Genomic DNA, 26,260 nt, shown 5'->3' with positions numbered 1-26,260 from the left:
GCCTTCCAAAGAGCCTTGAAGACCCGGCTCTGCCACTTGGCCTGGGGTGGGGAGGGAATACTTCAAGCAGGGGGATGGCTAGCCCTGTAGTGGCCAGCTCTCTGCAGCTTGATTTGCCATCTGCTTGGATCTTCCTTTCTTTAGTATTGTTTTAAATTTTGGATGTTTTATGTGTTTTAGATGTATTGATAGTTTTAATGTTTTTTGTAAATCACCCAGAGTCCCCTATTGTGGGTGAGATGGGCGGCGGAGAAATCCAATAAAATAAAATAAAAATAAATACATGGTTTCAGGCTCTGATACCAACAAGCAAGTCTTCTGCTAGTGCTCTTCACCTTTTCTACCCCTACGAATAGCTGGTGGTCTGTGACTACAGTGAGTTCACAACCCCACAAATAAATGCTTTGCTTTTTCTCTGTCCATGTCTTTTCTTCTGGCTTAACTTCTTGCTGACCAACTAAGTATCCCAGGTACTGCAGCTCAGAAAATCCCAGATGACATTTTGGCTAGGTAGATAATTAAGTCTGGGTAGATTATTAAGACTGCTGCTTTAAGACTGAAAATAACACCTTGCAATTGCTGCACAGATTCTTCCCAGGTAGTGCTATAAATAATGATATTGTCCTGGTAAGCTTCACAGAACTTCCTCTACCTGGAGGAATGTTATCCATAAAAGCCTGGAAGATTTACAACCAAAAGGGACAAGAATAGTCTTTGATTTGGAGCAAAGGCTGTTTTCTCTTTGGAGGTTTCCTCTAGAGATATTAGCCAGTAGCCTTTACCAAAATCTAAAGTAGATAAATAGATTTTGCCTGATCAAACAAATCATCTATTCTGGGCACAGTGCAACTATCAAACCTGGTCACTTAATTAAGACATCTTAAGTCTACACAATATCCCGTAGGTTTAAATAATTAATACTATAGGTGAAGCCCACTCATGGCATGATGGCTCAATTAACACTTGACTGCAGCACATTTTGGATTCCTTTCTCTATGGAGTTTCTGACTGTTTCTGAAATTTGGTAAGTTCATCGCTCCATTGGTTTTGCTATCTGATGTTAATATTGTACTCTAGTGTAATAATGCCTGGCTTACCTGTAAGCACTTCTTTGAATTCTAGGAGTGTTTCTGGATCTGCTTTCTACAGTGAAGGCAAGATTGGACCTCAGTGTGCTCTTTACGTGTGCCTGAAAAACAGCTACACACTTGTATTGCTAAATATTTTTCTCTGGAAGCTCCCAACACTACAGCTGGCCCTTTTCTCCTAACCCATTTTCTTAAAAGTTTCTTAACCCATGACAGACTGTTTTGTAGTTCATAGGCTCCATCTTCTGCAGTGCAGTAAATGGGCCTTGCCAACTAGTCTGCAATTTGTATTCCCAATTAGGCAACAAAAGCAACAGGTTTCCTTCTATTTCTAGAGAGTTCTCCCTGGTTTTAATACAATACTAGCACATCTATGTGTCCTGTGCTAATTTCTGGTTCTCTTGTGTTATGTGATAGAGGGTTTTTCTTCCCCTCCAAGTTCTTTGGACCTGAGACTCCATTGATCCAGCTTTCCTTCACCATATCCAATACTTCTCTGGGCCTTCTCCCATATGGCAGCTCAAAACGCCTGATTCTTGTGGGAAGCTGTGACAGTTTTATATATGGAAAGAATCTTACATAGGGAAGCCAAACATCCCAACATCATCTTGTACTTACTTAGTTGTTTTATAGTGTCTGATTCAACCTGTTGGGCAGGCCCTCTGTTTGAGAATGATAAAGAGAGGTTCTAATCCCAGATATCCCCAAATCTGCATGAGAATGTCTCAGCAATGCGGACTGAAAACTTGGGGCTTGATCTGTGAGAATCTCATTAGGCACACCCACTCTTCTGAACAGTCTCAGCAGTTCATTTGTGACAACTTCTGCAATTACAGCATGCAAGGAATTGCCTTAAGGTTAACATTGCATAATAAATGACCACCAAGATATACTGATTTACCTTAGCTGACTTTGGTAAAGGTCAGGCTGTACCTATAGCAATTCTGGAAAATGGAATAGGGACCAAAAAAATTCTTTCCATGGGAGCCTTGTCCTGTTTCCATTTGTGTTTCAAATTAGCAGTTGTTTATAGATTCAGAATTGTTTAAAAAAAAAAAAATTGAATTTGGCTAATGCAGAACTTTGGACACCCTTTTAGTCACTACTTTGTAACATCTCCTTTGGCAGAAATAATAGCTTCCAAATGCTTCCAATATCCAACTAAGAGTCATTCTGTTCTTGCTTTTGGATTTTTCCCCAACTTACCTTGCAGAGTTCTTCTAAATCAGAAGTGCTTTGAGATCTCTGCAGAGATTTTCGGTAATAATTCTGAAGACTACAAAGTCTATTCCAAAACCTTTAATTCATGATTGTATTGCTGAAATATCCAACCTCTTTTCTACATATGTTGGTATTTAGCTGAATCCATTCCTCCTTTCATTTGTACAATATGCCCTGTACCACTGACTACCAGACAACCCCAAAGCATAATACAGCCACCCCTGTGCTTAATGGTTGGCAAGATATCCTTTCCTTCAAAGGCTTCACCCTTTTTTCCCTCCAAATGCATCTTTGTGTTGTTGTGGACACAGAGTTCAATTTTTACTTTATCAGATCATACCACTTTGTTCCAAAACATTTCAGGCTTATCAAGGTTTTCTTCTGTACACCTTAGATGATGACTTTTGTGATGAGATTGGAAAAAGTTTCCTTCTGATAACTCTCCCATGCAAATCATTCTTGTTTAGGCAACACTGTACTTGCATTGACCTGTGGACAATTATTCCAGGTTCAGCTAAACCTTCCAGCAGGTCATTTGCAATGTTCTATGTGTTCTGTTTTGCAGATCTGATCACTTTGGCGGAAGATTCCAGATCTTGCCTTCAGCTGAATGGTTCCATGTAATTTCCTTTTCTTAACAATATTTCCCACCATTAAAATGTTGGGTGCATTTAGTCAATTTTAATAGTCTTCCCCTGCTTTGTAAGAGTAAATTACAAAATCTTCTTTTTCAAATGCTCAGTCTACCCCTTAAAGAAGCCCGTGTTGTTGAAAACTGATAGAACAAAAATCACAACCTAAGAGGTTAAAAGAGTCAAAGTTACTTGTTCACCAGTGGAATTATCTAAGCCTACCTAAGAAATCAATCACCTTTTTGGAACTTCTTCACTTTACAATATTGCTAAAAACAAAGTAGCAGTGAAGAAATTTGGAAGGAAGTCTAAATTTCTGTACCCATTCATGGTTTTCTTATTTTGAATCTGTAAACAAGTAGGCATTAATACTAAGTATGCATTCAGTTTTGTACATCATGTTTAACTTTGTACCATGCTAGTTGCATCAGCTTCTGTTCATTACAGATTCATTAAATATCCCAGTTTGACCAACTGTATTAGTGTCTATAGGATGAGAGCCAGTTTGGTCAAGTGGTTAAGGCTCCAGGCTAGAACCCAGGAGACTGTGAGTTCTAGTCCCACCTTAGGCATGAAAGCTGGCTGGGTGACTTTGGGCCAGCCACTCTCTCTCAGCCCATGATGTCAGGCTCAGGCGACAAGCTAGTTAGTTAATTCCTGTTGGAACCAATGGACCAACATTCAGTTGATCTGGGGGGGAAAAAGTGGACCCTGCGCCTGAGGGAAAATGCAAGGAAGAAAAAAAATACTGTCTATTGGGTGGTTAAAATTAATAGGTAACCCTATTGCCCCAATATGCCTAATGTTGATCTGTTGCTATTAAGGAATGGATATGGCTATTGGCCAGCAGAGTTTTCAACCCGCTGGTGGACTTTGTTTAAACATGCTTAACTCTGAGTAGACAAAGGTCATCTCATTTCATTTGAATGAGTGCAAAAAGTGCAATGGGTCAGGATTAGAAATGTTTTAACAGACTGAATTGACTCCCATTCTTGACTTACCATCTCTAGTCCTCAGATAAGACTTCCTTGAGAAAAGGACTTGATGAATGTAGTGAAATGCAGTGTGGAGTGGTGAAGGAGGAGGAAATTGCAGGAAATAGAGTTGGGACCAAACTGCTCCTCTCATTGAAGATCTCCACCTTGTTCTTGTTGTTATTCCTATTTTGCAATTTCCATGTTTCCCTTTAATTCCCTGGGCCACAATTTACTCCATTTAACAGGAGCCTTATCTGTGAGGGAGCATTGTATCCTCCTTATGATACAAGCAGAAATCTGGACTCAATCTAGAGTAGGTATGTTTGCCTTGTTAGTGCAGGCAATCCCCATGAACCTTCTTTTCATGTCCATTTTTTTTTTCTGATTTTACAGAAATAAAAAAAAAACATAATTGGTAACTGGATATACAATCTTCAATGAAAACCAGCTGAAGAATTCATTAACTTGTATCTGAGGGCCAATATCTGTTAGCATACATTATTCTCAAAGTGATGGCCAAATCTACACAGGACTATAGTTGGATCTGAGTGTGCAGGTGAAAACGTAATTACAAATGGATAAAACAATATTTTAATCTGTAAATTAATGCTTTCCAAGTCAGCCATAGGAATGCCCTCTTCCCCTACACAAATTCTGCTTGCACTTCAATGCAAAACAGAAAAAAGGAGCATAGCCCCCAAAAGTATTATGCAAATTGATATTTATTACAGTGGTCAGATAGCACATCTAAAGTGTAATCACACATGTGCCATCTGGTCATTGTACTATGTATCAGTTTGCACAATCCTTTTGTGGGATGGGACAAGAGCCTTACATGTGCATAAATAGAAAAGACTTTTTGTGGAGGTGAAAATGCACAGAAAGTTCATATACAGACAGGTAATTACCTTGATACTATCCCATGATCTAATTACAGCTGTTCATTAGAATGCCTAATTATAAAGTCAATGTCCAAGACTCCCACATTGAGCCCAAGCTGTGACTGACTGCAAAAGACAAAGGAAGATTATACTTAATAATCTTAAACCTCCATGCAGTAAACTAATAATGATCAAAGCAAGGAACAATCAAACCAAACCAAACTTACAAAAGGGAGGAATGTTAAGCAAGCCCTTGTAACTTCATGGCCATCATAGCAGATAGGAACTTTAATTCCCACACTTGAATTGAATCAGTTGTTGGCTTCCTGCTCTTTGAGTGAAAGGTAATCAGCCTGCTTACCTTGAAGTGCACCAACTGGTCTTATGACAAGAGTCAAAATACTATCCCTATCTACTTGCTGTTCACATAATCACATGGCAATTTGTATGCCAGACCTTAAAATAATGTTAATCCTCTGTCAAACTCAGATGTTCTTCTCAAGACTAAAGACAGAGAAGAATTAGGAGATCCTATCTTTCATAATCAGTGATAAAATTAAAGACAAGATCATAAGAACTTGATGAAATCATTATGTAGAAAGTATTTTTGAGGACTTGCCTCAGAAATGTCCTTATGAAAATCTGGAGCTTGGCTAGCTTATATTGAATCAAGCTATTGTTTAATAAGGCCAGTAGAAGTGATGATTGATAGACAGAGCCACATTTTAAGACACATGGATCCCCAGGTAGAAAATAAAGAACCTTCAAATCAGTTGTATGTATTCCATGAATCGATCCTTGATATATAATGCTAGAATCCTCCATATAGTGAAAAACATTAGCAATTTATTTAAATCTCCTTGTTTGTAATATAGTGCACATAAAATAGACATTTCAATCTAGCGGAAGCATTCTCAAAATCTTTGACTTCTGCCATGTGCTGGAAAGTTCTGCTTGAAGAAATTATAAAATTTTTGGAGAACTTTTACCCTAATGAAGCTTGTTTTGACAGTGGTCTTTATTTATTAAGGAGAAAATGTTTAAACTCTGGTGCATCTCAAAGTTGCATTGGAGTTACAATTGATAAGAAAAATATTTTTTCTTTAACATAGGAAATTGATTTCAGAGGATAGGTACAGATAATAAATTTATCTCAGCCCTCAAAAATTCTTCTGATCATTTGGCAAAATAATTCAGATGACCAATATAATTTGATCCTTTATATAAACTCAGATGATGGTTTACTAAATGGATCTGTGTCCACTGTGGCAATTTAATCAGTTGTTTCTATTAATGAATGCTTTAGGGAAGAAGCTTCTGATTTTCAGCCAAATGCCCCATCTTCTTTACGGAAAGTTTCTTTTGATCAGCAAACAGTATTCAAAAAAAGTACCCTTTGTTAGTGTCATAATGTCAAAACATTTATAATAGTTTTGTATTAAATATATTAAATAATTATATTAAATATATTCAAAAGATATGCTATCACAGTGGAAAGTGGAAATAATGATATTTTCAGACTTTGATTTTTCATGCTGCCCTCTGAATTTATTGATTGGTTTATTTTCAATTTCCACTTGTATTCCTGTCAGGAAATATTTATTAGACCGAAAGCAGTAAGAGAAACATTATATGGTTTTAAACTATAAAATAACTTATATCAAATATTTTACTTCTGGGTTGTTGGGTCATTGTGTTTTGTGTTGTTTTTGAAACTACAAACATTCCAGCATCGTACTGTAGACTAACAATAAAAAGCACAAATCTTTTGCATAGTATTAAATGAACAGAGACAGTGAGCTCTTTATTTACAATTATTGTCTAGATTTAAAAAATTCATAAAAACAGATGGATAAACATATAGAAATAATAACCCCTAGTGGGATGGATTGCCAAATGTACTGCTGTATTTTTTTCCACAGATCTCATGCTTTCAGGTACAATAGAGAGCAAGCATTTTATATATTGCAATGAATTTCAACATATAGATCATTTTAGTTTTTCATACCACTCCTCCTGTCACAAAGAGGCCAAGCAATAGAAAAGAACATGATGCACAGCTGGTAATCAAAAGGTTCTTTGAATTCATCCGTCATCGTTTTCGTGAAAAAGACTGTTTCACGTGTACATAAGCACAGTTTTTTTGTTGAGAGAATCCTATGCATCACATTAATATATCATCTATTTTCTTTTTCTTTCTTTTAAAACCAGGTATGTACAGAATTGAGTGCTGGTTTATTCTGAACAGTTTTTCAAGTCAGCAAATGGGACCTTCTAGTTATTTAGGAAGCAATATTACAACACACACACAGTGAAATTTAAAGAAAAAAAATACAAGGGGGAAAAAACCAATCTTGAAATAAAAGGCAAATCATCAGCATTAAGATGTTTAAAACAGAAAATATTCCAGTAGCAACCATTCTGTAGTTGCTTGAGTTCAAATCTACATGCTTTTCCCTGTATATAGACTTTATTTTCTCAAATGTGGTATTCCACGTATAGAACCTCAGTGTTACACAAAAGTTAGTCACTGTTATTTACAATCCAAGGTTAAACCCTGACAAACTTTCAGTTTGATTGTAAGAATAAGCTGGTCAGCTGGACTTTCCTGCCAGCTGCGAGAATTAAGAAAGGGGTAACACTGTTGAGAAGAGGGTTGCATAAACCTAGAAACATTTGCTGTTCTGTCAGATGTTTGGATCAAAACAAATTGTGTATTGTCAAAAGACATTTAAACCATATTAGAAAAGTCCAGAAGCTGGCAATTCAAGTTGATTAGAACTTCCTGGCTGATAGTCATGGGCATGCCCTTGGATCATTATTCATTTCAAACTGGCATTTGGCCAGGAAGCTCATCTTGACTGAAGTGTTTCTGGCTTGCAATGGTTCTTCTGATTACAGAGTTGATCCGCTTCATTAAACAACTTTAAAACAGCAGGTAATACCACTACTACTAAGTTGGTAAGCTAAATAAAATGGTCTTTTGCCCACTCTTCTGGTATAATTAATTGTGTTAATCAAAATGTCTCTTGGACTGTACAGTTTTATGGAAAAGATCATATGCCGAAAAGTTTTGAAGCAAACTTTGTATTAAATAGAAAAGTCATTTATGAAAAATTTGTGACCCACAAAGAGCTTTGCATTCAAATGGTTGACATAACAATTATAGAAGTGTCTATATTGTCAGGGCTGTTACCATCTTGAAAAAAGAAAGAAAGAAAGAAAGAAAGAAAGAAAGAAAGAAAGAAAGAAAGAAAGAAAGAAAGAAAGAAAGAAAGAAAGAAAGAAAGGAAGGAAGGAAGGAAGGAAGGAAGGAAGGAAGGAAGGAAGGAAGGAAGGAAGGAAGGAAGGAAGGAAGGAAGGAAGGAAGGAAGGAAGGAAGGGGAAAAAAAGCCCAACCACGTAGCAGATGTGATTAGGGGCTTTCCCTGTAGAAAGCACAATATGAAATCAAAGTTGATTAATTTCTATTATATACTTTTGTGACTATGGGAAGACAAACTTGGTTTTAAAATAATCACACAAAGCACATGTTAGTATACATTTCATAAAGTTTCATTCAGAACTACATAGTGCAGAAAATTATATAGTTTTCTCTTTTTTTTTTCATATCAAAGCAACAAACCATAGTGGTTCTCATCCAAAATGCCAACAGCCCATATTTTGCAAGAAATGAATGCCTACACTTTTTAACAAAACAGAATCAGCACACAGTATACTAGTCAATACTAGTTTGATCTGCATACAAAGCTAAATATAACTTATTTTTGAATGGATATTCAGAAACTCCAGTGAGCTTTATTATAATGTCTTTTTTAAAAAAATACGCTTAAGAAGCCGTCGCAATACATTTAAATAAGGAAATGGCCTCATTATTGAGTATTGCATCAAGATGAAGTGAAACAATTCATTAAAAAAGAGAGAGAAAGAGAGAGAGCAAAAAAATTGATTATTTAAATTTGTATTTAAAACAAAGGAAGCCTTTCTGTTCAGAACCCTCTATGTGGGATCACAATGCTACATCCAGTTTGTAATATTTTGGCTTCTTTGTTATTTACTAGCAGTATCTACATTACCCCATCCCACCCTCCCAAACCCCACCAATCTGTCAGGCAAAAATCAGATCACAGCAAATTGTAAATGATCTCGGCAGGTAGTGCTGTCTTAAACCTACAAATAGTTAAGGAAATTATCTACAGTTCTGTAAACAAATTACATTCTTTATTTTTAGGACATAAATAAGTTAAAATAGAATGATTTGAGCAGAAAAAAAGGCAACATGCCAACAAAGAAATGTGTGCATGTGTGTGTGTATATATATATATATATATATTTCTCACACACACATATACATACATACTTGTGCACACACATGCACATATAGTATATGAGTATATGTATATGTGTGCGAGCATAAATATGGATATATATATATCTATATATATATATATATATATATATTTATATATATATATGTTTATATCTATTTATATATTTATATATATATTTTCATAAATGTTCATTTCAGGTTCCTCTGGCCAACTGGTGCAAATCTACTGTGCAAGTTAAGCTTCGCAATTTCAAAAAAAATTGTTTAAATTAATCTATACAACTGAGTCCATGCCACACAAGCATTTAAAAAACTCACAAACTCGTGAATTGGATAAATAGCTTCAAATAAGTCTTCTCCTTTTCCTGTTCAAGGAATTAAAAAGGAGGTGGGGGGTGGAAGTGGGTAATACATTCATGCAGGAAAGCATTTGTATTGTTTTTGTTTCTGCAGGAGACAAAAGGGGGGAATATGTCAATCAGCCATTCATTCTTCCAAAAATCACTGTGATTAACGATGCATTCATTTTTCTGTTTCTTCAAAGTGATCAGGAATTCAAACAGCTTCTCAGCCAGCATTGTTTATTCTTATTTGTCTCTGTTATATATTATTATTATTATTATTATTATTATTATTATTATTATTATTTATATTAACATTTTTGCAGTGACTTTTTCAGCTAAAGTGATGTTTCCAGGCTATGGATTGGGCTTCCTGGGCTAGAAGAGGTAGCTGATTTGCTCGTATCAGTTGTAAGGTTGATCCCACTGTCAATAGCACTATTGTTCTTGTTCAGGGAAGATGGGGGACTCGGGTTTTGCTTGAGGGCAGGGTCTTCTTCTAGTTCTGTGTCATCAATGAGAGGAATATGGGGCTGGGAATCTTCTATCCTAAAGTCAGGATGAGTCATAAAGTTGTGAATGGAGGTTCTAGATTCCGGTTTTTCCAAACCTTCATAGAGAGAGCTACGGAATGCCTTCACGACGCGGATCTGGGAGAAGGAAAAAGATGACAGATGTCAGTGGTAACTGCTTTTTGAAACCACCACACAGTGATGTCAATTCTTGGGGAAGGGATGTTGGGTGAAAAAATGTGATGTATGGTTAGGGCACACAGGCAGCTGTAGTTCACAGTCTCTGGATTCTAAAGGCACAAACAAGAGGCCCAGCTTTGTATATTGTGAGCATCTGTATGAACTGCAATGTTAAGACCATATGAGTTTAAAGCCATCAGACCTGTTCCCAGAACTGATGGGAAGCGCTGGTTAAAGAAAGCGAAATCCACTCATGTGGTACATTCCTAGTAAAAGACAAGCCACGTTAATTCCAAAGCAAATGTAGTACCATGCATCTTTATCATTTTGCAGTGAGTAAGTAGGAAAGCCTTGGTTTTTTTTTTAATACAGTATTCCTTTGTATAGAAAAGTATAAGACAAAACAAATTGCATATCTCAAACAAGAAAGCACAAAACACAGACACAATTGGATGGAGAAGTATGAGAGACAAACACAGGAGCCAAATGTAAGAACCCCCCAAAATAATGACCATCTTTCTTTTTTTTAAAACAAAAAAAGCAAGATCTAAATGAAGCAGCCAGAAGCACAGCAACAAGAAAGAAAGAAGGCAAGCAGACAAAATATTGGAGCAAAAACATGCTAGGAAAAAGTTGGTTATCACGTAAACACAGCTAACTGGCACACAACAACTACACTTGAAAGCCTGGATAATGTGAACATGAAACTGTTGATCAACTTTGGTTTATCTTTCATGCATATGTGAGGTAAACACTCGAGTATAAACCCAATGTTCTAGCCATTTTTTTTTAAAAAAAACCTATTAATAAGTAATTTATTGTATTATGGTCATCAAGTTTCATATACTGGAATTATAAAACACCAGATTACTTCATCTATAATTCATGTAACCCATGTGAATATGACTCATAAAGGCAAGCTGGTAAAGGTACATTTTTATGTCAGTTCTGCAGTTCTTGAACTATGACCATTTAATTGTGTCAGTGTATTTTCCTGCTTTTCTCTTACTAAGCCATAAGAAGATGAGGACAGCGAGCAGCAGGCTTTAAGAAATGCAACAGTACGACAGCACAGCAGACCCATTTACTACGTCTGCAGACATCTGAGGTGGGAGCTGATCCATCTGTTGCTGGGCAGGAAAATTCTCCTTGGAAGAAGAGAGCGTTTTAGATGCTTCCTTCTACTCAGGGCTACCAAGGAGAAAAGTGGCATTTCTTGAAGGGAAAAAAATCATCAAGGAAATAACAGAATGGTAAAATATGTGCACTGTTGAGGAATGTATCATGATTATAAATGAATGCTGTGACTGCTGGGCATTTTGCCTGGCCCTCAATTATAGGGTGAATGAGACAACCCTGGACATGCCCTAGGCAGGATCACTGCAGCCACTCTGCAGGTTTTAAGGCTGGTGAGGGGAACCCAACTGAAAGCTGCCATCCTAGAGATCACGAATCCAGTCCTGCCTCTTCCAGTGGCATCATTGTGTTGGGAAACCCTCTTGTGATTAGAGTTCCTGATTCCTCACTTCAGATGTTGCAAACCCCTGCCTTAAAATGAAGTCCTAAGTAGACGATTAGGAAGAGCTCCTCTCAGAAAAACTGAGATCACATTAACAGCCAGTGATTTTTTTGGACTGAACTACTGTTATTATGGCTAAGCTAAAATGCTTAGGGGGGAGGAAAGCAAACTTCTTTCCATCCCACACAGAAGTTTCTAATTCGCTCAAAGTTCTTTTCGGGAATCTTGGGGTCTTCAGGACAACTCTTCAAAGTTGGTTGCTGCAGACACACAATATGCCAAGCACACTTCCGTTTTCTTGTTGTCCTTTCAATCTTGCATGTAAGTGCCAACTGGTTAAAATGTTTTTTTCCCTTGGCCAACTACATCTGCAGTTGAGAGCGAAGGTAGTACTTCACTTAATTTATGTATTGGGATGCTCCTCTGGGAAACATCTCATGGTCCCCTGCATCTTTCTTTGAAATCCTTCCTTATTCACGCTGTTAGGGTAAGAGACACGAAGTGCACATTTAACGGCTTCTTACTCTGGCCACTGAACTCTGAAATAGAGTGATAGAAAACTCATCCTGAGAGGAAAGAAAAACATGCTGAGAAAGGAAATATGCCTGGCCAGCTACACTTTTTTATCCCAATGTTACATTTCTACAGATTTCTACTTAACATATTGGAAGAATTATAATTAATTCTATTTAAATTCTAATTTTTTAATCCTGGGTCTTTTGCACAAATAATTTCAAAAGAAATTCATTTACTTGTAACTCATCTAGAGACAAACTCTGTTTCAAGAAATGTGGTCCTGAATCTTAGGACAATTATAAACATTCAGGATTCTCTCTCTCTCTCTCTCTCTCTCTCTGCCAACCAAGTTCAAATCTAACCAGTCTAGTGGACCACATCACTAGCCTGTAAAATGACAGAGTTTGTACTTGATCATATAAATTTTCATTACATACAACTCCAGAAATATTATTCCTCCATTATTATTACAGTTCATTTAACTAGAACAGGAGAAAGCCTTTTTGCAGATAGGGGCTCCATGTTTTTCCCATTTTTTCCCCTCAGAATTCAAGTTATAGAAGGTATAGCAATGAAATAATGACATTGGAAAATATGGGATGGGAGTTAAAAGCTGGAGATATGGGGGATTTAGTTTACCTTATTTTTAACACAATTACTTTTCAGTTTATAAAGAGAGAAAGTGAGACTTTATTCATCACTCTTCCACCATTGCTGTATCAGTGATGTGACCTCGGGAGTCTCTAGAGGCTACCATGGATATAGGTTACATTTGGCCCATGAGAGCCCATCAGTGTTTCTTCTTTTTGAAGAAAACATTTTGGATTATTCCTCTTCAAGATGCAGAGTCAAGAATAAAGTTTGCTTGGGGGAAGTCAAGCAAGGGCAATCCATATGTAGATGTAGGGATTATTGGGGAGATCTCCCCTTTACACATGGCCAGAAATGCAGTATAGTAAAAGACCCTGCATGAAGTATCAAGGAGTTTGCAGGCAACATTTCTACATCATCTATAACTTGCAGAACAGGCTTTTTTGTGGGCTTTTAAACTGTATGCAATTGAATCCAGGTATTTTTGACTCCTCTTCTAGAAATAATGTGCCAGGGCAAAATTAGTTTGACTTTCGGCATAGAAGATACTAACAGGCATCAGCTTGCAACTAGCCTATTTTAGAATAATGTGCATGTATTGCTGCCATGTTTCCAAACTATATGTGAATCTATAGGAATGAAGTACAATTTAGCAACTGTGCGTATAGGGTGTCTGGGAAATGCATAGAATTCAAATGTATAATCCCCAGAGATCTTTATATTTGCTAGTCTTTAAATTAGGATCTACAGAATCATACTTAACTTTTATACAACAGAATAACTAAATCCCTGTTCAGAGATTTTGTGAAGGTAAATGCAGGAGGTTAGGTTATTACATTATGAATAGGATTTAATGGCATCTTTAAAACTTTGTAGGCTTGCTCTCTATGCACATATATTGTATGGAAACACACCAGAAAAATATGTATCATCTACATGGCAGTTATGTAATGGAGACAGTCAATGAAAAGGAAATGATAAACAGTGAGGCACATGGCTCCATTTTCTTACAGGAATGGAGACAACAGAAAAATGTTTTTAACAGAGGACTGGGGTAAGGGTGGGGACCACACTTCAGGACATTCTGACATGGCTTTTCAGTTTCCACCTCCTTCTTCTCTGTTGCTGCAATGAAAAGTGTTTCAGTTTTGCTGAAAGCAAGACTTCAATAGTTCTATTCGACAAAGAGAGGATAAACACTTAGGCAGTTTTAGATACTGAGGATTTTTACCTCCATCTGAAGAAAAATAAACATTCTGGCAAAGTATAGAATCTCCCTCCTCATGATTCAATGCAGATCACCCATTTTCAGTTGTACTACCGTGGTAGGAGATGGGCTTATACTCGAATGTTTACCTGGCTTTATCTAAGCCAAGTACCAGAACTGGGTTCACATTCATTATCAGGCTCAAGGTTAAAGACTCACAACCTCTTTTTATTGCACTCTCTCCTGCTGAACCCTTTTGTCCAGGGGTCTCTAGCCCTCTAGGAAAACAAACACATTGCATATTCAGAAAGCAGACTGTAGGGCACTGAAAAAGAAAGTATTTCATTTCTACTGAAAGGCCTATACCAAGTAGAGCTGATCAGGTAAATGTAAAGTCAGTTTTGCAGAGAGATGCTAACTCAAAGGGAGAAGTTGCTATTCTTAGTTGAAGTTGCAATTATGTAAAGGCAAGACTGAGGCTGGATTCATTAACTATGATTTCCCCTTCTTCTGGAATATGTTCAGCATATTAAAAATACTGAGGACCATTTCAATCTTGCTAGCAGCCTGAACACTTTGGGCATATCCTGATAGAGAACTATTACTTATGTCAACCAGCACCAGCACACGGATGTGTTCCAGATAGTTACTGGAAGTTTTGTCACATGATAGAGCCAGCCCAAGATATTTTAGTGCCTGACAAGCTGGCATTGCTATCCTTTCCACATGCAGAAACAACGTGGACTGGCTACAGAACTTTCATTACCAGCAAAAGATAAAACCTTTTAAGGTACAAATTACTTCAGAGGGGACAGAATGGGCTGTTTGACACTTGCACTAGTCCTTCAAGAGAAAGGAATGCAGGTTGACATACATAGTTCTGTCATTCAGGGGAATGCAGCAGGCCTGACACTGCTACGTGCCCCGTCTGCCAAGAAAAGTAGTCACCAACTCAGCTGCATGGCCGGGCAGGTCCTGGATTGGGGTGGCAGTTTCTCAAGCCAATCCACCAAAGCATATCAGCAGTCTCCATGAGAAGGAGGTGCTTGTTCAAGAAAATGACATTTGCTTAGGAAACAATCTTCCGTATTTTAAATGTTCTGATCATGTTTTACAAGAACAGAAAAAAGAGAATGCCGAATATAACTATTAGGGTTGTGCATGCTTTGAAAAGAACTTTCAGATGTTTTTAGACCTCGTGTGAGCCTCTGGCTAAGCACAGCAGCTTCCTGCTGCTAATTAAAGCAGCTGCGGCCTTTCTTGGGTTTGTGTGCAAGTCTGAAGAAAAAAAAGATGCCACTGCTTTAAGAATCACATGAATGAGCCGACCCCTGGAGCAGAAATCTGAAAAGATGTGACTGCTTTAATGATCAGAAAAGAGGTGCTACGCTCGCAGTCATGTGAAGTACAAAGCAGTTCTTTGTATAATACATTTTCAGAGCAAGCATGCCCTAATAGAGATAATGTACCTATAACAGAGATAGTATTTATTACACTGGGTCCTAAGATAATTTCCCAAGATCCATAAGATAGGGGTAGTTCACATATTTACCGAGGTTTTCTTTATACGTGCTAGAAATTCTGCAATGATATGTGCACAAATACTGAGTGTATTATGCCAGATGTGACTTGGCATGTGTTCGTACACAACAGTAGCATTTACCCAAAACCCTAACCCTATCAAAACCAAAGTTCAGATTCATGTAACTTTTCTCATGTATCAGAATATGCCTTTGCATAATCAACAACTTAATTAAAATACTTTATCGGATGTATCATATAGGATTTCATATCTTTTTTTTAAAAAAAGGTATTATAATAAAAACAATTCTTCATGAAGTGATACCTTTCAATACAATGTTGAAAACTAACAGCATAAGTATTTTTGTTTTAAATGTTAGAATAGAGTGATAAATGAGATTAAATGAAAGATGCAAGATATGTAAGAAATCTTATGGATGCTCTGAGCCTCTGGGTAGAGTTAGTCTCCAATGCCAATGCAGCGAGTGTGCCACAAACAGTGGCATTAGTGTGCAAGGACAGAACATGCAGTTTCTGTTTATTTTCCCTTTTTTAAAAAATAAAACTGAACCCTGGAATACATTACCAGCTAACTGCATACAAACAATATTTCTATTTTCTTTAATGATGTATGCTGTAGCTCAAAGTAGCTTAAACTCTTTTTTTATGATGCCAGGAAGGAACTCCAAGTTCACCCCAGCGGATTACTGCCTGCGTGACAGGGTTCTTCTGCTCTTTTATTCCCGTGTCATTTCATCCCCAGATCATGTAACCGAAGGGGACGTGACTCAGCTGAAGGCTCTGTCAGGTGATATTTTACACTAAAAGCCTGAGTGGACACAGCAAAGGCAGCAAAGGGAAAAAAAGAGTCCTTTGTGTCCATATTGCTCCAGCTGTGCCCAAGCTGTAGCAAGTAGGTAACAATTTACTTTTCACTGGTGTTGGAGATATGGGAAATTCTTTACATAAGTATGTGATAGTTCGCTATTTGTAAACGTTTAGGGTATGTAACTAGCCTGGGATATTGAGTACTAAGTTTCAATCAAAGTAGAATTAAATAACTCTGGTTAACAATAAATTTAGGAAGTTTTTAATAACTTAGAGGTTATGTACGTTCCTACTATTTTGCTGCTATAAAAAAATCAAGCTCAATATATAATAATCTGAAGCATTCCTGGAGAAATGTAAAAGAAATTTGTGCAGTCAAAGAAGAAATATGAACATGCGAAGAACAGACCTATTCATTATAGGAGAAAATTGGTATTTATTCCATGGAAAGTAGTTACAGACAAGACACAATTTATCAGTGGAAATGAAGACCTGTAGAAAGTAGTGTACCAAAATGGCACTGTGGCGTGCAAAACTATACAACTCATTTTAGAATGGAAGAGATGGGAAGGGGCACAGTGGCTCAGTCGTGTGACTGCTAGATAAATGAGCATCTCTGTATGAAGATGCATTAAGAATACACACTCACGCCCAGCCGCCGCAGCAGGTGTGCTGGTAGGAGAGGAAAGAGCATTGGATAACGAAACGTGGCTAGGGCTAGAAATATTGGTTACATCCTGGTTCTGGCTTGTGACGGAGGATTGTCTCCTGAGAGCTCCCTGAAAGGAAGTGCCACTCTTGAAAGTATTGACTACTTCGATCTGTAATGGAGGAAAGAATGAGACAAGTTGCTTGAGGAACGGACATAACTTTGCAACTGACAGGAGTTGTATTTTCTAGTAATATTTCAGCTGCTTGCATAAAAATCATTTCAATCTCCAGAGTCAAAAATAATGAAAGCGTCCTTTAAGATTTACAGCACACAGTTTCTATTCAGAAGAGAATTATGCAACATCACCACTGCTGGGTTGATTTATAGCAGCAGATTTGTGGTTTAAGAAGAATGTGTGGTGGGCACATTTTTGTGCTGTCCTTGGACTTTACTGGCTCTGCCACATAATGCTATAAATTCAAGCCATTCAGGCACACTGCATCTGCAGACATTAATTATCTTTATATCTATCAGGAGATCAATTTGATTCACATAGGAGGAAAAAAAATATTAAAACACTTCCAGTTTCATATAATAAATGATATACTTTAGAATAGCTTGACAATGTAATTCTATATATGTCTGTCCCCAAATATGTTCTTTCTATCTTTCAATCACAGCTTAGTGTTTATAGGATTGCGTAATAGTATATATAATAGAACAGTCTTTCAAACGTGATTCTCTTGTGATATATTGGATCTCAGCTCCTATAATCTCTGCCCAACAGAGCTGCAGATGCTGGTCGATGGGAGTTGAAGACCAACAAAACTAAAAGGCACCAGACTGGAGAAGAATATAATAATACATCTGTTGATTTATTAATACCATAATCACTTTCTTTCAGTGAATAGATGAACATTTGCAAACATAACTTCTCATAGATTTTAACTACAAGAAAAAGGAAAAAAAGTTTAATCATTTATTTGGGATTATCTGGATTAAAAAATTGTGTTGGGAAAATGTTTCCCATTTATAGACCATTTCCAATTTCTCAGATCAGGCATACCTATCTTGGTGCTTGAGACAGAAAATAGTATCCACCCTAGCTAAATAAGATAATTTAAAAAGAGGATTCATTTGCCACTCGTATCTTTCAGCTGCCTCCTTAGAACCCCAAATAGAATTGACTACAAATTTTGTATTGCCTATGAATCTTTATGTGGCCTTGGATATGTCTTTCTCTTAAACATCACTTATGCAATAAAAGGGAAAATACTACTGTTTCTTTCTATAGACTTGTTATTAAAATTACAATGAGCAAAGGCATGGAAAGCATTTGTAACAAGTGAAAGAAGTAGTTGTGAAAGAGCAACTTGAGGCCCAAGGGCTTCAGGCAATACTACAACTCATTTTTTGCACCTCTCAAAGATTTGCTAAATGTCAGAGACATTTCTCACCATTCTGAGACAGGAAACACAGAAAAACTGTAGTGTAAGTGTTAAAATAGGGTGATATCATTAAAAAAAGTAGAAAACCAAACTCTTCTGTTCAAATCCAGAAACAAAACAAACAGATAAAAAACCAAAATGGTCCCATCCACTTTGCATCAATGCTCTCTCCAAGCATTATAAACATTGCCCATGCCAGCATTATACAAATTTTAAGACAAAAAGACAAACAATAATAAGGGTAACATCAAAACACATAAAAAAGTAGGTTTGCAGATAGCTTGAGTTTTTCACATTGAATTTTGAATGGGAAGGGGGAAAGAGTGGGCAGGAGAGAAAGATTATGGAATTCTTTTGAAGTTCGTATAGGATATATAGTCTTGTAAACATGCCTTTGTGCCACAGTACACAACATGAGACCACTTTAATCTCCTCCATTCCCTTGCACCAAAGTTGGCATCAACAGTGTCCATAGCAGATTGCACTGATACCAAAATGACAACTCATATGTGATGATGTAATTTCATAAATGCCACAATTATGTCTTGCATTCATAATAAGAGGAATTTGCATGATTATATCATCACATACTTGTCATCATTTCCTGTCTACCCCCTGGACATCCATGGTTCCTTTAAGGATATATCTAACCTCTTGAGCATTTGCCGGGAGGGAGGGGAAGGGGTAGGGAATCTCCTTTTGAATCTCAGATGCTTCCCCACAGAAATAAATGTTTAAGCTGCCATTCAGTCTAGAAAGCCTGCAAATATTCTCTAACTCTTGAATGGGATCAAGTTTGGTTCAGATACAGATTGCCCTTGACATGAGCAATCTTTAGTATGAATTAATCTAATTGAGCCATTAAGCCCTTCTCCAAAATGTTTACCTCTCAGAACACAGGCAGAATAATGCCTGCAAAATAGTGCAATATGAGGAGAGGATACATTTTGTAGGAGTGATTTTTTGTTAGATCTACATTCAGCTCACAATCCAGCAACTTTCCCTTCTGTAAAATGAAAAAAAAAAATGTTATACGCACTACTGATGTTCTTAAAGAGGTGACAACAGAAGTTTGTGTTTGCAGTAAAAAAGCCCTATGTGTATTTGATTATTTAATAAGCAATATCACATCTAAAATGAGTTAAGAAGAGCTGACCGTTATAGGTTATGTTCTCGATATCTATGCTGAGTATTTTTACCCTGACAATACTTCTTTGTGCTACATCACTAGGTAATTACACTGTGGCTTATCCAAAAACTTAAGGGGCTGCTGCCATGAAGAGAACACCTGAAAACTCAACTACAGGAGTGGAACTAAACATAAAATATTTTAGATCTTATCAATATGAACCATATTAATCAAGATATCTGGCACTATATTTTATGCTTGATTTGTGACTCAGCTTCTTTATTACCTCAAATTACAGTAGGAAAGCTAATTTACACAAAGGGACACATGAATGAATACCATGTCCTGTGAAATTAGAATTAAATATACTTTCTGGCTTAAACTATTCTAATCCAGGATCATGATGCACTCTCCAATAGAAGCAGTCTTTTAGAGTTCATGTTAAGAGACTGCTATGAATGGATGATAGTGAAAATCCAAATAATTAACTCTACATATCTTTCAGTTTTAAAAGCTGGAAAGAAGAAATTCACTATAACTAAAGATAAAAAGATAAAACAGATCTACACTTATTATTTTCAAAGAATAATTATTGCACAAGTTTAATTAGCTGCTTCTTCTGGGAAAGCAGCTAAAACGACATTATTGGACCCCTCCCTGGTTAGATCACGAAGGGAGAGGTAAGCAAATTGTGTGGACTCTCCGGCCTGCACAAATGACAGAGACAAAGTTGGATTTAGCCCAACAAGACTGATATTTTGTTTATGGCTAAGCTAAGTCCCCTTTTACTCTGCTGACTATTTACTAGTGGGCTCTTCTCTCTCATAACACTGAGGAAGCATCCTAGAAAGCCCCACAAATATGGGACTTCCTAATACTGTGACCACTTCACAGTCATCAGGACATGTCAGCTACAAAACAATTTTATCTGCTATCTACAACTTTATTCAAACCAATGTAGGACAAAAGTCTCTATTTACATATAAAACAACTTTCAGTGTGACCAATTGTGCAAATTAAAACCTATCAAAGTACAGGACCCACTATATTAACCCACCAGATCTGCACTTTTTTAATCTTCTCATATTCAATCATTGTGTTTCTGGGTATGCTTATGAAAAAGAGAAACTGAATTACTACTTTTCTGGGAATACAGTATCCCTGTTTCAATGTTTTAAAAATCTGTACAGTCTCACAGGAGAAGATAGGTGGAGAAAGGGGACTGTTCTTTGATCCATCAACGTTCATTCTCTTCTGTTCTTTTGTAAGTTCTACAGGAGGCATGGAATAAAATTGAGATTCACCCTATTGGAGATTCAAAAGATCAAAGATTTATCTCCACCAACCTCATCTCTTCCCACAGTATGAAGGAAAACAAAGGAGTATGTGTCCATTTGTTTTACCTTCCCTCTCTTCAAAATATGGTGCTCTATCTTCTCCATGTTTCCAGAGGCCAAAAAGCTTTGGATGATATCAGTAAATCTTCTACTTTTAAGATAGCTAGCTCATAACCCTAACCCTAATTTAATTCTTTGTCCAGTGGGTACACCAAAAGTATTTTAAAAACCCTTTCTAAATTCTTTATTGATTGCAAATTAACACAAAAATAGAGGGATACAAAACAATGGGGGATTATTGTAACCAACTGGTAAGATATATTCCTAAAATTCCTACCACAACGTATCTACATCTAAGTAGAAAGAGAAGAATTTTGGTTAGCAAGAAAACATAATTATTGTTCATTTTGGTTTAAATAGCAAAGAAGAGAATAATTTTCCATGGATTATGAAGATAAAGATCTACAAAAGAACTAAAGGCTATTTTTTAATCTACGAGAGGGACTAAGTGCAGAGCTGGCTCTTTGTTGATTACACTCACCACAACCAGAAAGACATCCTGATAGAAATCTCAACAGACAACACTCCTCCTGCAGCCACCAGGAAGAAAATAATCCACATTTAGAGGAAACTTGGGACAGATAACAGCCTCTCCCTGGGAATGCACTTAAAAAAACCTTCTTTCTTAGAGGTTGCTCCTAAATTACTGGTTTAATTCAAGTCAGCAGCTTTTTATTTCATTACCAAATAATGTAGATTCATAACATTTGGACCTTACAAAGAGATATAAACACCCACTCCTTCATGGCATTTTAAGAGCGCCCCTTTTCAAAAATGCCTATTTTTAGTGCTAACTCCATACTTTCTCTGCAGTGACAAGAATCCTCTTTAGAGACAGAGAAATCAGTGATTTAAATGTACCTTCATATGCGATAATACAGTTTACTAAAAAGTTTGTTATAAATTTTAATGCACACATTTTTGTACTTTTTTTTTACCCATCCACACATAATGCTGACAGTGTGCTTTTTTTCTTGTGTTTAGTAAAACAATTATATGACAAATCAATGGGACATAAAACCTTAAGCTAACAGAAAGGCAGCAGCATAAAAACATGTGGAAAATATTTTCTTGGCCTATGTAGTTTAGGTTTCACTGACAGTATACAATAAAATACGTAAACTATTTAAAATTGATTGTAGACATATTTTTGAGAGTATAGAAATATAGCTTATCATTGAAGAATTAAGAACGTGTTATTTGAAAATGATAACTGTATGCAAAATAGATTGGAGCAACACACTGTTGAGAACTGTAATAAAATATTCTGACTTCATGCATGCCATAATTACATATTAAATATATATATACAGGACATGTTACAGTAACTTCCAGGTAAAAGAAGGCATAAATATATATGTTATAAGTTTCTAAAAAAATATTTCATTATTTCATCCGTTGAATTCTTACAATTTTTACACTTCCTTCTCAACAACAGCGTTAACATCACTTGTGGAAGTCTACGCACACACATGGATTCCTTAATTACCTCTGCACAATCTCAAACATTACAGTGGTTTGTGTCAAACCATTTTGGTCTGAGGAAACAAAGCCAATAAAGAACCTGTTGGCCTTTAGATGTGCTGAACTAACATTCTGGCTGGGGATGATGGAATTAAAGTGCAATATACCTGGAGGACACAAAATTGGGGAAGGATGATTTAAAACTATAGTTTGCATTTGCATTATTATTGTTATTGTCATTGTTCTCCTGGAGAACATTTTTGTCCAACATACCTGAGTTTGGATTCTATTAAGCCCTCTGAACCAGAGGATTTGCCCACGCCGAAGTTCCCTCTCTGCATGATCAATCTCTTCTACATCTTCACTCATCTCCTCTTCGGGCACTTCTTCTTTTAATGTAAGCCCTCCTGCTTCCTTTAGAAATTTTAATCTACTGGTTGGGATGGTTGCAATGACCTAAAAATAAACATTCCAATTATGCCAAGGAACAAAGCTTGTAGACAGAATATGAAAATTTACAGCATACAAAAGATACAAATGATAAGTTAGGGGGGAAAATGATACACAATGACTTAGCAGAGAAATCATATTAGCCTCAAAGCCTTTAAAGCAGACTTTCCCATCTTAGTGCCCTTCGATGTATTAGAAATAAAGGACAGTGGATTGGGGTTTGGACTAAAAGACTGAGAACCAGTCATTCCTCCAAGGTAAATGCTTGGAGATGCCCAGTGAAAATGGGAAGTGGCCATCATTACTAGCTTCCACAAAGGTACTGGGCGACTGTCATTTCCCTCTTTTTTTAAAAAAATGCTGAAATTAAAAAAAAAATCAGGGTCAACGCCAAACTGAGTTGGGTATGACTTACCCATCGCTATTCTTTTCCACCCACATTTCATACTCTCCCTCGTGGACATGGGAGGGTGAAAAGTAAAAGGGAGAGAAAGAGGGATGGAATTCTAAGAGAAGCCATTTTGTCGACAACACAGTTGACTTGGGGAATTACCCCCCGAGGAATCCTTTGGGCTGCTTTGGTCACTGACTGAATTATGGCATTTGTGTAACCTACAAATCCTGTCATGACAGCGCAGCACTTCAGATTTAGTCTCAAAAGAAGGATGTGGAAGTATGAATATAGCACTGTCTGCAACACCTTAAAGCAGTTGTATCTTTTCCTAACATTGCTTGACCTCAAGAAAGGGTGTGTCGGTTTTAAGGTGTTGTAATGCTACATTTGTGCTCCTGCCCTCTCTAAAGCACTAGTTAGGAAACTAAAAAAAGCATGGAACCCTAACTCGTTTCTTCTTGCTGTTCCCAAGGACGTACCAGATTACCCCAGCGCCAGGCCTCCTGAAGCCTTTACAGGAAGACATGGCAGAATGTTGAACCTCATGCTAATGGAGCATCTTTCCTTGAAGTGTTAAAAGTCATATCTGTTGCAAGGCCCACGCAGCTGTCTCAAAAGCTCTTCTCAGCTAGTTCTGCATGTGTGGGAGTCCCAGCAGAAATCTTGTCTCTCATGCACAGATGTGCTCAGATAACTAGGGATAGGTGTCTGAGCAGAAATATGAGCCTTGTAGCTGCTTCAATCATTAACAGAAAAGTGCTTTTTTGCACCCACATATTCTAGACAACCTCTTTGGAATGCTTTGCACAGCCTTAATTACTGTCTGTAACAGTTACCCAGGATACAAACAATTGTCTTGAAGAAAACTTATTCCAAGAATAGAAATATTTAATCTAGAAATACATAATTTATATTCTAATGTATAAAAGGAAAATGATCCTTACCTGCCCCCATACAAGTTCCCCTAATCCAATAAATACACACCACATCCATTGGTCAAGTTCCAAAGGAGAACAACTAAAAGGTTTTCCACCAAATTGTACAATTACTATCTACAAAAGGAAAAGAATGATATGAAATATGCATTTACTATCAGAGCCACAAACCATGCCCTAGCATTTTCTTCCAAAAATTAACATTCATTGTTTTGTTTTCTGCTTCCTTAAAGAAAATAGTACCAGTATGCTTTTGGACCAATAAAAAAACAGACCATTAAAAAAGAGCAACAGAATACCTCTGGGTGTCCCCTATAGTTCAGAGCTCATATCACTCAAATGCATTATTAGTAAGCTACAGCCTATACTTGCATACAGACAATCACCCAGTCTGAAACAGATTCTCACAAGCAACAAGAAACAAAGGACAATGATGCTAACGTGGAAACTAGACCCTACAATAAACCCAGATGTCTCAGTTGCCCCAGTCTACACCAACAGTACCATCACAAGTCCCGACAAGTACACACATATGACTAGAGGCATCTTCACATGCTCTTCCTCTAATGTGATCATGCCATCATATGCCAGCAATACCCCTCTGGATTCTACATAAGGCAAATGGGACACATTTTGCACAAAAGAATTAATGGACATAAAGTTGACATCACGACTCAAAACAAGGACCAAGTAATATTAGAGCATTTCAAGCTCCCAGGACACTCTTTGACAGACCTCAAGGTGACCATTTTGGAAAAAACGTGAGTTTAATAGCACCATTAAGTAAGAAATTGTTCAGTTCACACACATCAGACAGTTTCAGGCAATCTCAGAAGGTCTCAACAAATGCAATGGGTGTTTAAGGCATTTCAATTGTTAATTGAGAGGGGACTGGCAATCTGTCTCACATATAACCTGCATCTGCGTAATCAACCTGACTTTCCCTTCCTTTTCCCTCGACTCTTGGCCTCATCCCAGCTTAAATCTGTATCAGTCTAGCCACTCTATGCATCTGATGAAGTGAACTCTGGCTCACAAAAGCTTATGCCCCTTAATAAAATTTGTTAGTCAGAAAAGATGCTACCAGAGTACTGATTTTATGCTACCATAAAATAAATAAAACCAGGAATCTGATTTTATTTATATTTTGGTTTTATATTTTATGTATTGTACATGTTTTAATGCTGTATGATTTTGTTTCTGTTTCTGTTTATTGTTTGCTTTCATGTTGTATGCCACCCAGAGACACATTGTTTGAATTGGGCAGCCTTATATATCTGGCTAATAAATAAATAAAGTAAATAAATCAACTAACACAACTTTCCTCCTACAATGAAAAGAAGTCATATAGCAGATGAAGCTCCAAAAGAAATAAAATGGTGGGCAAAAATATGGAATGCTCAAGTTTATATAAGGAGGAGTCTGAATTTTAATAATGACCAAATTAGCAATTTATTTCTACAATGTCTTTAGATTTTTTAAAGGACTATAATATAAGATGAGTGTGTGAAAGGGAGAAAGAGTGTACAGTGGAGCATGCAAATAATATCTTGCTGTGTTAGCATTGCCAGTTGATTACCTGTACAGCAAATGTACCCAATACAATAGTGCAAAATATAGGGTTTCTAAAGATGCCGTCAAAAACATTTCTTTCGCCATGGATTTTGCGTGCATTGATTTCATTAAACAGCTGCATCATGACAAACGTATTGAAGATGATGGTGTAGTGCTCAGAAGGTGGAGAGTGGAGTGGTGCATTTCTGCCACTATCGATCTTGAACATTTTTTCACCTGGTCAAAAGAGGAAAACAGAAAATAAACAGCATTTAAAAACTTTTACCAGACAGTTTCAATTCAGAACATAATTTGTTTCCAGATCATCATCATGTCATTAGATCAGCTAGATCATCATCACCGGCATCATGGCAACAAAATTATGAAACAAACTATCTGTTCTCCAAGTATGCTGCAGTCCACAATTTCCAAGGTGCAATTTGTCCCGGACAAATAGGACCATTCATCTCTAATTACAGTATCCAATCTAGTC

At 36.9% G+C, this 26,260-nt stretch overlaps 1 protein-coding gene across 6 annotated transcripts in view; it reads right to left on the bottom strand.

Annotated features, from left to right (window-relative positions):
- Positions 1–9,322: 9,322 nt before the first annotated feature.
- ATP2B2 (ATPase plasma membrane Ca2+ transporting 2) overlaps positions 9,323–26,260 on the bottom strand; it is a 141,925-nt gene continuing 124,987 nt past the window's right edge. For 2 of the 6 annotated variants that reach the window (XM_025164224.2, XM_025164225.2), the window contains exons 18-21: positions 25,793–26,004; positions 24,223–24,330; positions 22,708–22,890; positions 9,323–10,120 (exon numbers count right to left, since the gene is read on the bottom strand). In XM_025164224.2, the coding sequence (XP_025019992.1) occupies positions 9,809–10,120; positions 22,708–22,890; positions 24,223–24,330; positions 25,793–26,004 (815 nt within the window). In that variant the 3' untranslated portion in view covers positions 9,323–9,808. Of the gene's footprint in view, positions 10,121–14,217; positions 14,274–16,993; positions 17,166–22,707; positions 22,891–24,222; positions 24,331–25,792; positions 26,005–26,260 lie in introns of all 6 variants that reach the window. The other 4 variants (XM_088134105.1, XM_088134107.1, XM_025164226.2 and 1 more) reach the window with 4 other exon arrangements.

The sequence above is a fragment of the Python bivittatus genome, unplaced genomic scaffold (assembly GCF_059951505.1).
Source record: "Python bivittatus isolate LINGU-HERP-01145 unplaced genomic scaffold, Pbiv_v1 ctg000080_np1212, whole genome shotgun sequence".
In the NCBI taxonomy this organism is placed as follows: Eukaryota; Metazoa; Chordata; class Lepidosauria; order Squamata; family Pythonidae; genus Python; species Python bivittatus.
Note: the sequence above shows the minus strand (reverse complement) of the source record. Positions and strands in the feature narration are given on the sequence as shown.